This window comes from Semicossyphus pulcher, unplaced genomic scaffold, assembly GCF_022749685.1.
Source record: "Semicossyphus pulcher isolate SPU_LCO1_2020_fin unplaced genomic scaffold, fSemPul1.0.p SCAF_11, whole genome shotgun sequence".
Lineage (NCBI taxonomy): Eukaryota > Metazoa > Chordata > Actinopteri > Labriformes > Labridae > Semicossyphus > Semicossyphus pulcher.
In genome coordinates, this window is record NW_027211615.1 from 25,049,928 (window position 1) to 25,063,202 (window position 13,275).

The following is a 13,275-nucleotide window of genomic DNA, read 5'->3' on the forward strand; positions in this document are numbered from 1 at the left end:
GTGAGTGTAGTTTCTTTCAAGGGAAGGGAAAACAATCTGCGTATCTTAAAGTCAAAGTTCTTCAAGGTCTCGGGGTGCCGGTTTACACTCAGTGGGTAGAGCAGGGGTCGTAAATACAGCGGCTACAAGCTTGACCCCTCCTCGGCCCTTTGCAGCACCACGTCATCCCCTACTCTCCTCTCCTAATATTGTCCTGTCTCTCTTCAGCTGTCCCGTCAATGAAGGCAAAAATTGGCTCAAAAATAATCTTTAAAAAAAGGTTGCTCGAGGACTAGTGAAACTATAATGGTAAAGGCTATCTTGCAAAGAGTTGGAGATGGAGATTATTACCACTCTCATCTCTGAACGCCAAATATATTTTAACTGTTTCCGGTCTTTATGCTCAGCTAAACTAACCTGTTGTATACTTCCAATAAAGTGGTATAAATCTTATCTAACCCTCAGCAAGAAGGCAAAAAACATGTTTCCTTAAATAAGTCTCTTTCTGCAGTAGACTTGAAATTAGTTTATTCGAGTTGCTTTATTGTCACGGCACGTCAGACTTTTAAACAAATCGATCGATTGATTGTCAGGGAGTCAAAACATCTCATTGAACATGGCATTTTAAAAAGTGGCGATTCTATGAAAATGTATCTTCCACTTGGGATGAGATCTATGTGATTCCCTGACGAAGGCTTGATGCTGAAATGCTTTGGAGTTTAAGGTTTGACATGACAAAGCCACGGCGGTATTTTAATTGTCTAAAGAGAAATCTTTGGAGACTTAAAACTTAACTTACCTTGGAATTTAAGATTTTAATTTAATTGGCATGCAAGTTAATATTTTTTAAAAAGGGCAAAGTATTGCACGCAGATTTCTGTTAACCAGCACTGCAGTACAATCTACCAATAACACCCACTGATACATCAGCAGAACATTTAAAAGGTTAAATATAAAATAAAAACACAGATCAAGAGTTTGACCGAGAAATCTCAACGTTTACAGAAGTGCAGGAACGAAAACATACACATTAGAGACTTTTAGAAGAATAAGAGTAAAGAAAGAAGTAAAGAAAGTAAAAACATGTACACTATAAAAGTCGACATACATGGAAAAAAGGAAATACTACAAACAGAAAGAATTGCAACAGATAAAGATGTACAGTATCGAAGTTATTCAGTCAAAGTCAACTGACGGATTCACAAGTAACTGATCCTCTAACAGATTTCCTTGAGCTTCTAAATTGACACCTGAGCCCTCAAAAAAACGTGTAAATAGAGATTGCAGAGTGTATAGACACAACCTGATATAAATCCCTGACAAAATGTCCTTTGACCCGTCATTAGAAAGTAGCCTGTGTACTTAACACCTCATTAAGTTCCTATTTTGCATCTCTTAATTAGAAGAATTTAGTTGTGTAAATTAGTCGATAACGATCACCTCACTGGGGGTTTTATTCAGCGGGGCGTTGCTCTCTAAAGCCTGGACCACCTGTGCGGCTGAGGGTCTCTTCATGGGGTCTTCCTCTGTGCAGAGATAAAAGAGCTCCACCATCCTCCTGTAGGAGCTGCCCAGAGCCTCCACGTCCAGCGCCGGCCTCGTCCCCAGCTGCTCGTAGTACGCGTCTTCATCAAAACTGTCCTCGAGAGAGTCTGAAACACAAATGCACGATTTTAACAGTCAATCATACTGGTCTGAATGTCGACGCTCATCATGTCATCAAGTTCGAAATCGTTTAAGGCTCATTCTATTTTTGAAACTCAGTGGATCCCAACATTGTAGTTGGTGAGCCCTGAGGCGATGAGACATTACCACAGGTTACCATGACCTTAGTGCAAACACTGTGTTTATAAAAAGGGTTATTTCCTTTGTTTTCTTTTTATTTGAGGGATTTTACGGCCCTAAAAAAGGTTTAAGTTCTCTTGTTTCTAAACATTTAGCAATTTTATCTTGCACAATAATGGACAGTTCAGATCAATGATTCGCAACGAGGCTGGTGAAAGAATCCCTCGACATCTGATCGTAAACGTTCTAAAACTGGGCCGTTCACATCAAAGAAACGCAACGCGCACAGACGCAGCCATGCGTCTCCATAGCAACGACACACTGACATGCCCCACTACTTCTCCGTTAATACTATAACATTAGTTAATACTATAACCTTAGTATGAGGTCTAGGTTGCATTAATTGACTAGATGGATGTTATTGTTGTACAAAGAAATGAGTGACAATGACATGCTCACAATGTTAGCTGTAACACTGATTAATTAACGGCGAAGACAGAGATTTAGGAAAGAGAGGACCTGGAGCCGTCTTTGGCTTTGAGTGTCTACGCCAATTTCCTGATTGGTTGGAGTGAAATAGTGACGTCATTCTGTTCCAAAACTGCATTTGGAGATTTGACAAGTCAAATCTTTTGCAACTCCAGGCAACGGCTTCAGACGCTCTGAAACTAACCAGTTCAAACCGCTGCAATTTTCTCTGCAACATTCTAAAACTGTTCATTGATCTGAACTGGCCTTAAAAGTGTTAGCTGTGGCCCCCTGGTGGCCATTGAAGGAACTGCATGTGGGCTCCAAGAGGTCATTTATAATAAATAAAAATAAACATTTTTAGTTTTATAATTTATCATTTGCACTTTCTTTGTTTCTTCAAAAAACGGTGAATGTATTTAGATGAATAATTCATTGCTGCTTACGGAAAAAAAAAAAAACACTGACCAGAGTTGTGTGAATAAAGATTTGGATCAGCCCCAGATTCATTTTGGATTTCAAATTGGGCCGTGACTTACATAAAGTTTGGGATGATATATGATATACTAGCAATGATGCAAATTTGAAAAATACTTGTTTCAGGAAGAAACTGAAAAGGAGACGATCTTTGAGAAATGTAATCCAGACTTACAGTATATACTTAAAAACAATTAGCAATGAATTAATGTGCTTTAATCAGGTATAAAACATTCAAGATTGTGTTCAAGAATAGAATATATAAATATAATTCCATCATCAAGTAAATATAAAGAGTGTGACATTCAGGGCTTCTCACCTTCATCCTCCTCCTCCTCATCATCTTCGTCCCCCAGCATCTCCAGGTGAGGCATGGCCAGTGTCATCATCTCCCACAGAGTCAGACCGAAGGCAAACATGTCCGCCTTGTCAGTGATCTCTCCTCCTTCTTCATCCAGAGCTTCCTTCGGTTTCCACGGCTCAGTGCCGATGTACTCCGCCTTCGGGTCGGACACTTGGTGGCAGAGAGAGAGAAAATCAACTCAAGTTGGACTTGATGACAACTTTTTTAAAACATGAAGCGAATGTTCTTTTGGCCTTTTTTAGTTACAACAACAGAAGAATTTCTACAAGTTCAGAAGTTTGCAATAAGTTTTAATTAAACCCAATATCAAGAGTCCCCTAACAGATGACGACATGCATGCCCAAGAAGAGTCAGAGCATCAAAGAGTAAAAGACTTTACTGGTAGTGTTAGAGCTCAATTAGGATTTATTTCTCAATTCCAGATCTGCAAACAGATTATTTATTTAACGTGGCCAATATCAGATACCAGAGTGAACTGGTCACGGCCCTAAATTTACCCACATGCAAAGGATTATAACAAAAACATCACATACAACACACTGTCATATAAAAATAACCTTTAAGTTAGCGCTTACAGTCACAATTGTAGATTGATAGCAGGGATTATCTGCGCCGATATTCGGCATTTTGACGCATATCGGCATCTGCCTTTTTTTTAAAAATCCGACAGCCGATAAGAGATCAATTTAAAACTGTGTTATTTGCAGCCGCGCCTCTCTGTCTGCAGTCACTACTCTGTCTCCAGCATTGTCCCACCCACAGCACTGATTGGTTACACGCAGAGCCATGGCACGGGTAACAGCCAATCAGCAGTGAAAGCTGTGCATGCAGAGTGCTCACACACACGGCGGAGAGGAGAAAAAGTTCAATTCTTTGCAAATTTTATTTAAATTTATTTTATTTACTTTATAAAACTTCAGGAAGTTATTTATTTATTTATTTAAATGTTCAGTTAACTTTATAAGAGATGCTGCTGACCCTGGGAACTCCCTGCGCTTTTTGTTTGTTTGTTTAATAAACATATGCTTAAAGGCATTTAAACAAAGTTACGTGTTGGAGTTTGTATTATTCAAAATTTTGACGGCCTCCTTGACTACTAATAATCGGTATCGGCCCTGAAAAAACCATATCGGTCTATCTCTAATTGATCCCAAACTGGGAAATTGGGGAATAAAACAATGGGTAGATTGGGGTGTAGGTTGATGTGCAGTCAGTGTAAGTAAGCAAATATGTGAGCAGATGTTAACGAGGATGAGAACAAAGACTAAGAGAGTTAAATTATATTGTGGAACAATGGTTGCTAATTCTGTGCAGAGGTTTGAGGATGTGGAGACAAACCCAGGAGTGGTGGAACCATGATGTGACCGGCTTCACAGAAAGAGATTTGAGCCACTATTTTAGGATGTGAAGGATTACTTCTACCTACATCTGTCTTCAGCATTTTGAAGAACGTCGATCTAGAGTGACGTAAAAGTCGTGTGAATTCTGATACCACTGTTCAAAGGCGGAACTGAAACCTTCAGATTACATGTGGTTCGTGCTGCTCACTTCACACAGTTATGAAAACCAGACCTGGGTCACATTTGAGGTAACGTTGGCCTGCAGTCTGACTGCAGCCATATGTTGTTGCATGGGAACATAAACAAAGTTAATCAACTGTTGTAAACTGTTGTTTGTTTCCCCCAAAACGTTTTCTGCCAGTTTTGTGCCTTAATTCACGATCAGTCCGGCTCGTACAGACGCAGCTTCTTCAACAAAATCCTGTGTAGAAACCAAAGCAAACAATGAACTGATCCTATTTACATCAACTGTCTTAAGATATCCTGTTACTCATTACTGTGCTCCGCTGACCACAACTGTTGTTATTAAAAACACTTAATACGCCACAACTTTGTGCTGATTGTTCCTTCATGACCGTGAACGTGGGCTTATGTTGGATTTATATTTGTCAAATGGACCAGAGTCGACCCTGAACAACATCTGTCCTGCTGAATATGAACAGCGTTTGGTTTTGAGCTGCTGGTTTGACACGAAAAGCATTTGAAGACGTTGCTTTGGAATGAGTGAATTGTGATGAGCATTTTTCACACTTTTTGGACATTATATTCAGGATATTAATCATTTACCAAAATAATAATAATTTGCAGCCGTACTTTGCTTTAACCTTACTCTTATTTAAAGTATCCAGTACGCATTTAAGATGCATTTCTTGGCACTATTTCTATTGTTTACACTTGTATATAGACATTTTATTGAAGGTACCTTTTACTTTTGACTGAAATTAATTGATTACTCTATATGAGCTACAAAAGCAAACCAGACCATCAGCGACAAGATTGATTATTTCTATATAGTTATTGTTAATGCCTGAAACTGCTGGAGGGGGGGTAGGTGTCAGACGAAGCGATTAACTGCACGGTGCCTTTTTTTTTCCCAGGGCAAAATTTTAAATAAGTGATACATATGTCTGTTAAAGAAAGCAGGGTGATACTATTTGTTAAAAATCACCACTTAAGCATGTACAGGACAAAATCAGCAAAGAGATAAGAGGTACTGTTTGTCCACAGGGGCCGCCAAAATCAACACAAGCGTAAAGTTCCTCACAGGAGCTTTAATAGTCCATATTTTAGCTGTTTGTCTGTTTCTATCTTCCTGTAAATTGTGCACAATATTGAGTTTATCTTAAACCAAATAAAAACTCCCTGTACGGCCAATAAAGCTGATTCTCAATGCATATATTACATATGTGACCGTATGCACCTGCTGTAAATAAAAGTGTAGATTTTGGCACATCAGTTGAAAAACTGCAGGACGACATGCTGGATTCTTTCTTGTATGTCTACAGCAGCTGACTTTCTGAAACTGAAACAGCTATTTCCAGACTTTTCTGATTGATAGTGCTTAAGGACCTAGAAAATAATGAGCACTGCGGGAGGATTTTTTGATCCCTGTCCTTCAGAAATCGTTTTAAAACTAAACAATCTCTGTTATTATTATATTTGATACTATCGAAAGGTTCCAAAGCTTAAAAGAAACAGACCAACAGTCAGATTTTCAACCCAAAGCTGCCGCGAGCAAAAAAGAGAGAGCAGCTGAGGTTAATCGACATAGACAGGAAGTGAAGAGAGGGAGCGCCGTTAGTCAGATCCTCTGCAGATACAGACACCACCTCATACTGCTACTGGATTAAGATGATTAAGAGGGAATGTTTTAATATGGAAAAGCCTGCTCTTTAAGCATTTCATTAGTCAGTGTGTCTGTAGCTGGTATGTGTTTAGTGGCTTTTAAACAAGATTACCTCATCTTTCGTTCTTGGACTTCTATTTTTGTTGCCGTGGTAATGAACAGGTATCGAGTAACGTTTTTAATAGTATCATATTGAAGTTTGAAATTCTGGTATTGCGGCAACCCTTATTCATGCTGTATATAAAAACATTACCTCTCATGTTCTCGTCCAGCTGCAGAGACACACCAACATCGCAGATCTTGACGGTCTCAAAGTCGCCCATGATGACGACATTACAGGACTTCATGTCGCCGTGCAGCAGCTTCTTCTCATTGTGGAGATACTGTAGAAAAAAAACAGAAACATTCCTGATACTCGCGGCTTAACAAGGTCCTTCTGTGTTTATTTGTTCTGCTGAACCCTCCTCAGTTTGTTAAATTAGATTAAAAGATGGCCGACGTTGAGAGGAGAATGATTTGTAAAGAATTTTGGGAAGAATCAAGCACTGATTTTGCGAGTGTGTTTTCCCATGGATATTTTATTTAAACCAGAACATGAATCACTTGTTCTTCTCGACTTGAAACAGCAAGACATGAATGGAGGACTGAAAATAGAAAATCCTATTTGCGTCCTAATTTCAAATACATTTTAATTCACACATTAAACCCAAACTCGTCATGTTCCATTACACAAATAAACGCTTGCAGATGGTTTCAAACACAAGCAAACAAACAGGAGACTGGCAGATTTCATGGGTAAACAGGGACGCAGGCGAGAAGTTTATCTGGTTGTTTTTGAACCCGATCCAGATATGACACGTTGTTAACACCAGGATCCAGACGCATTAAAGCCTTTGTTAGCAGAGACGGAAACATCCAGACACATTATTTTCATTGGATTTAGTTGCACTCTGACTTGCTACATCGGTATTCTCTTTTAAATCACTTTGGAAGACTTTTTTCTAAATAAAATAAAGTCTTTCTTGTCATTTTAATATTTTATCCATGTTATTTTATTTATGTATTGCTTCTTTTAGTCAACCATTGTTTCAAGTTGTTCCTCTTTTAGTCTGTATGTCTTCAAGTTTTATTCCTACATTGTTTTGTATTTTATTGTAGCGCTTTTATATTTGTATAGTTCTTTTTAATAAGTGCATTACAAATAAACGTTATCATTACTTTAGCCTGGTTCTGTTTTATAAATCTATATCATTGTGGATCTTTAAGAAGTGATTCACAATTCAGCAACAATTTAAAAGATTATAATCAAGAAAATTATGTCTCAAATGTAAATAAAAAGAATGATAAAATTCATCACTTAAAAATAATTCAACATAAAGTTTATATTTACAATATTTTAGAGAGCATTGACTACAGTGTAAAAAATAAAATCTGTGATATTGGCAACGTTATACTCTCAATTTAAATCTCATATTTCATGTCAATCTCACGTTTTACTCACAACTATCTAAGATAAAACTGTTTGTACACCTGAGGGGCGTACTATGAAGCGACATTAGAGGGTGAGCCGGCTCTCTTTTAACCTGGCTAGATCACCATGGTAACTTACTCTGCAAAGCTTACCTAGAGGGAACCAGGTTATGTTCAGAGTTTGGGCTTAAAATCGGCTGTAAACCGCCGCCCTTTCATTGATAATGTCCTGACGATGTTCTCCACGGTCAGTATAGATCCTCAGCTGAGATTATATGTAAATGTAAACTTTTGGAACATAAAGTTATGCATGTACGACGCGGAAGAGGCGTCAAATAATGCGTAAAACGCCAATTTTTCTGTGAGCGTGCACAGAGCCTGAAGCAGAAAGCCTGGGTTAACAGAGAAAGTTCAAAACCACCTTTGTGATACCCGTTATCTCAAACTGGTGCTTCAGGCTTTGTCCAGCCAGCTTACCTAAAGAAAGCCTGGGTACGTTGAACTTCATTGTAAAACCCCCTGGTCTAAAATCTGAAGAGCTCACATTTGTAGTGCATGCATAAGTGGGAAGTGGCGTAAGCATTAATTATGTTTATAAGCAATATTTGACCAATGAATGACCACTATTTACCTGAAGGCCACGAGCAACATGCAGCGCCACTTTTTCTATGTTGGCAGCAGGGAAAGCTTTGAGGCCGCCCTGTCTCCTCAGCTCTATCAGGTCATTGAGAGACTGCTCTCCTCCGTACTCCATGGCCAGACACTTTGATCCGTCTTTGGCCGTAGTGAAGGCACGAAACCCTAGATTTTGGGGGAAGGACATGAATTAACACACTAGAACATAACACAATGTGAAGTGATTGTAGAACTGGAAAAGCCGGTTAAGTTTCAGCATTAAATACGGTAAATTTCCACTCAAGTTACCGGCAAGATAATTATTGCTTAGATTTATTTCTGCATGTTTTAAGATACTAAATACAATTAAAAAGAAGTGAATGGTAAATCAAGGAATCCAGTGACCATTGTTTCCTTTGTAACTGTAAAAAATGTTAAATCTTTAACATATTTCTGCACAGTTTTCCTGTGGTTTATGTTGTTGATCGTATTTAAGGAAGCATGCAATTAAGAGCACATTACACAGCGGATGTACTGTGACGCCTCTGTCATATCTTACCAACAATGTTTGGGTGATTGATTCCCTTCAGGACCTTTGCCTCAGCGTTCAGACGCTTCTGGTAAACCGACAGCTGTTTGGTTTCACACCTGGTGTTGATCTTCTTGACAGCCCAGGGAGATGCATTTAGCTTCCCCATTCTAGTTTAAAAGAAGAGATATATAAGAGTTGATTTGTTTGTATAGTATTTACACACAAAAACATGAAACCTCTCTGGGGCAGAAGCATGTGAAACATCACTAATGAACAATGGTAATGCAAGTTTATACAGATGATGTATGTGCGAGGTGATGGTAAATTTAAAGCTGTAATAACTCAAATGCAACAAATGCAACAGACCCTGTTTTATGATATATCGTTATTTTCTGCCTGCATTTACCAATGAACAAAGTCACAGTAAGCTAGCAGAAGTACAGTGCAAACGTTTTGGATAAATAGGGACAGAGAAAAGAGAAGAAACGTGAAAAGATATATGAATCATATCATTTTTTAAACATTATAAATATTTTTTGATTACAGGACACTACAAACCTGTTCATGAGGTAAACGTTAACTCCAGTCCCACAGCCCAGCTTTTTCATGAAAGGTGAAGCCGGGATGGTGATGGGGGTCCCTCCGTTGCTTCCAGCGCTCCGCACTCGGACGGTTTTAGGGGTCTTGAATGCGCCCTCATCGGAACTTCTAGTAGGGGAGGCCATTGTGTCCTTTGACAGCACGTGACAAAATAGTTAACATGGGTTAACACATATTGTTATACAGCCAATGACCTAAAGATATATCATTTAACTATTTAGAGTAAAATTGTCGTCTGACATGAATATGAATGGGCTTGATTTAATCTGTTAAAAGGTAATATTCTAAAGAAGAAAGAGATTTGATGGATGTGATATACGCCGAATTTAAATATGAGGTGTGTTATGCTGCTCTTTGTATGTCTGAAGTCATACATTTTTACGACAATGGAAAAAACAAGAAAATCCTAAACTTTCAATGGAGGCTGGAATAGCGGACTTCACTAATGGCGTTGTGAAGTGACAAAACACGCCACCAAGTTTCGCGTCAAATAGAGTTGTTGTCAATATCTGGTAAATGCAAAATCAGTGACAATTAATTTTTAATATTGCAGTAAGTGTTAGTTAACATCTTTGTCAACAATACAACATTATGAAGTGTTAGCATAGCAACCAAACTAAACGCCAATACGGTTAAAATTAACGTCCGCGGTACAGTAAGCTTTGACTTTGGCAAGTTACGGATGTTTATATGTCGACAGTCCGATTTCGGCTGACTGTGTATTTTATTTTGAGTCAGATATCTCAGTTATTTTAGTCAAGAAACATAACAATACCTGAGTTTTCTGTCAGCGTCACAACAAAACTGCTGCAGTTAAACCGCGCCGAACATTCAAACAGTTTCCTGTGGCTGTACGGGTACCGCAGAGGAACAAACTGAACGCAACCGTTGTTTGCGATTGGAAATGACTGACTGAAACTGAAATATACGACATACTAGTTTTTAAAGTTTAAACCATAGCCTGTATAAATTAACACTATTTATGGAGTAAAAATAGTATAATATGAATATAAAGAGGGTTCAGCGTAAGCTCAATATATTTCAACAAGAGTATAAAGTCCTTGTCCTTGAGTAGAGAACTTGTAATTCGGCTTTTCACCAGCTGAGGGCAGTCACATTACAAAATAAGAGTCTAGGTTGCAGGCTGGTAAAAACTGCAAATTTAGGATAATTCCTGTAGATTATTGTAAATATATAACATTTTAAGACAGATATGTATATATTAAGTTAAGATATGTACAGTGCTGATGGAAATGCCAGCAAACAGGGACTGAAATCATAAGATAGGAAGGACCAAAACAAGAGGCCACATTCCCTGTCTTACAGGGAATATACAATTATAATTTTTCCATGCATAATAGCTATTTCTTTAAGGAGGAACACTGAAGACTTCGTGTTGTTTTCCAGATTTCCCACAAAACCAGACTTGGGCCTGTTAATATAAGTATGTGAAACACTCCATAGACCTTGTAATAAACTTCTTGCACCGTGTACCAACATGCTTGGGTTCATGTGCGCAATACGCACAAAATAAGAAGAAGATTTGTTCTGTCTTTAATGTCATGAACTTGTCTGAAAGAATCGCTCACTCAGATGATGAACATGACCTTGACCTCGACTCTCATGATCCCATTTTTTGTCTCATCTCCTTCACATACTGCAGATGTTCCCAGCCTGGTCTCCTCATTGTGCGGAGGGATAACCGTTTCATTATGAGGAAAAGGAGTGAGGAATGTGGTTTGATGACAAATGAATGTAGATGGGAGGACTGGGACTGTTGCTTTCTCCCTCTCTGTTTCTCCCTGTTCTTCGTTCCCCCGAAGGGAAATGAGCTCATGTTTGTGGGCTCTGCTGCCACATGTTGTGGTGCGTTTTACAGAACGAGGACGGGTTAGTCTCTGGTCACACCACAGGACAGAGAGAAGGAAGCCAACTGTCATGATCATGTGGCGAACATGACAGCAACAAATTTATGTCATGGTTCAAGTAAACAAATAAAAACAGTGTATTGTCATTCATGCAGCTTGAAGAAAGGTGTGAAGATATGGCATGTCATTCCTATTCTATCATATATGACTGTCATATATTATTAGGCTTCCCTGTGTCACTGTGCATACTCTTTTAAAGTCAGTACTGATTCAGTCTTACGAGGACAGGGCTGACTTTTTGAAGTCTTCTCGTCCATGTTGGCTTAATAGCAGAGGTTCAAAGTTCACGCTTGATTTTGGAGACATACGTGGACTTCAAACCCCCAACAGACATATCGAATGAAAGCTATGAAACTAAACATGCACAGCAGAACAAAATGAAACCATAACTAAATAAGCTTCAAGTTATAGTCTTTAGGCAAATCAAACTTTGTTAAAATCACGCAGCCTTGTTCCTTCCAAATTTCATTTGGACAAAACCACAAGTTTTAATGACACATGGAAAGAAGATGCAAAGACTATGTGGGGGGTGGGTGGGTCCGGCAGCTCAGTAACGTCCCCTCCCCTGGTCAGAGAAAAATGGAGAGCGACACAGAGTCACGAGGCACATATGCCACAGAGGGCTCTTTTGAGGTGGAGAACTTCTCCCCTCTAGAGTCCCCTGAAGAGCACTTTAGTGTGGTGGAGGACCGTGGTTGTTCCGAGCACTATCAGTTCGAGCCTGAAGCCGGAGCTTTCGGAGCCGAGGCAATGCAAGGGCAAGAGAGAATGGACGCAGCCTCTGAGTGGTAACGTTAGCTAGAAGGCTAATGTACAATGAGCTAGCAGGAATAGTGTAAACTCTAGTAAATGATGTGTACCGCCCACCTCTGATTGACAGGCGTTAACATTCTTTTTTTTATACGTTTCATGATGTAATTTTGTCCCAAGCGGTCGACTCTACATCACCATCGGCTGGCAAGGTCCAGGGCTGATTTAAACCCGTGGATGTCGTGTTTGATTTTTATAAATTTGGTAAGAATTGTCAATAATAACAGCAGCATCGATGCGTTTCATCACAGTACAGCAATATAAATTAGATTACAGCTCAAAAAACATGCTGAAAAATTCAAACTGATAACTGCTGGACTTTAATTCACCACAAGGAAAAAAAGTACTTAAATATTGGACCCATATGTGATTGTTGAACTTTCCATTTTAAAGTAGTGGACCTCAATGTTCTGCCGTCTCAAGTGTGCTGGTTATACTTCATTCAGCTTATTGCAATGTTTATAAAGTGATGCAATAATTCCTTCAGAGGACAGATACACCCGTTTTTTCAGGTCATGGTTATAAAAACACTTGAGCAGCACTTGTGCAGGACCACCCAGGATTGATGTGTCAAGTTTCACAGATGAATTAAATCTCTCTGTCTGTCTGTCTGAGGTTGCTTTTCATTGGACAGAATGTGGCTTCTCTTTTTTACATGTGTAATCTGAACTGCAGCCAAAGACAGACATTTTTCTTGGGTTCCAGCATTCAGCATCTGTCCCTCAATCTGACAGGTTTGTGTACAAAACACTGAAAACTAAAACCTCTCCATAGTTGGATCTGTCCTACAAACCATAACGCCCTCAAGAGTCTAACCAACGATCATAAATATAAGTGACGCTATGGGAGAAGAGAGGGAGGGGAGCGGCCTTCATGTGGAGCTGATGCTGAGGAGAAATTACATCATCTATTGTCTTTCTCTCGTGTCTTTGTTGAGGTTAATGCAAAAACTGGGCCATTGTTTTGGCTAATTTGTCCTGCGTCTGATCTCTGGATGTGGTTCTCCATGGCCCTGAAGAAAAAGTCTGATTGTATTACGAATGTGGAGACAGAGCCTGATG

The 13,275-nt window shown here is 39.1% G+C and overlaps 1 protein-coding gene across 1 annotated transcript; it reads right to left on the reverse strand.

The window, feature by feature from the left end:
• Positions 1–523: 523 nt before the first annotated feature.
• Positions 524–10,305, reverse strand: pbk (PDZ binding kinase). Its single transcript, XM_069657351.1, has 7 exons — positions 10,252–10,305; positions 9,435–9,607; positions 8,904–9,043; positions 8,361–8,530; positions 6,513–6,642; positions 3,029–3,223; positions 524–1,631 (listed from the first exon to the last, which is right to left on the reverse strand). Exons 2-7 carry the CDS (start codon positions 9,599–9,601, stop codon positions 1,402–1,404), a joined length of 1,032 nt encoding a protein of 343 aa, XP_069513452.1. The 5' UTR covers positions 9,602–9,607; positions 10,252–10,305; the 3' UTR covers positions 524–1,401.
• Between the last annotated feature and the right edge of the window lie 2,970 nt (positions 10,306–13,275).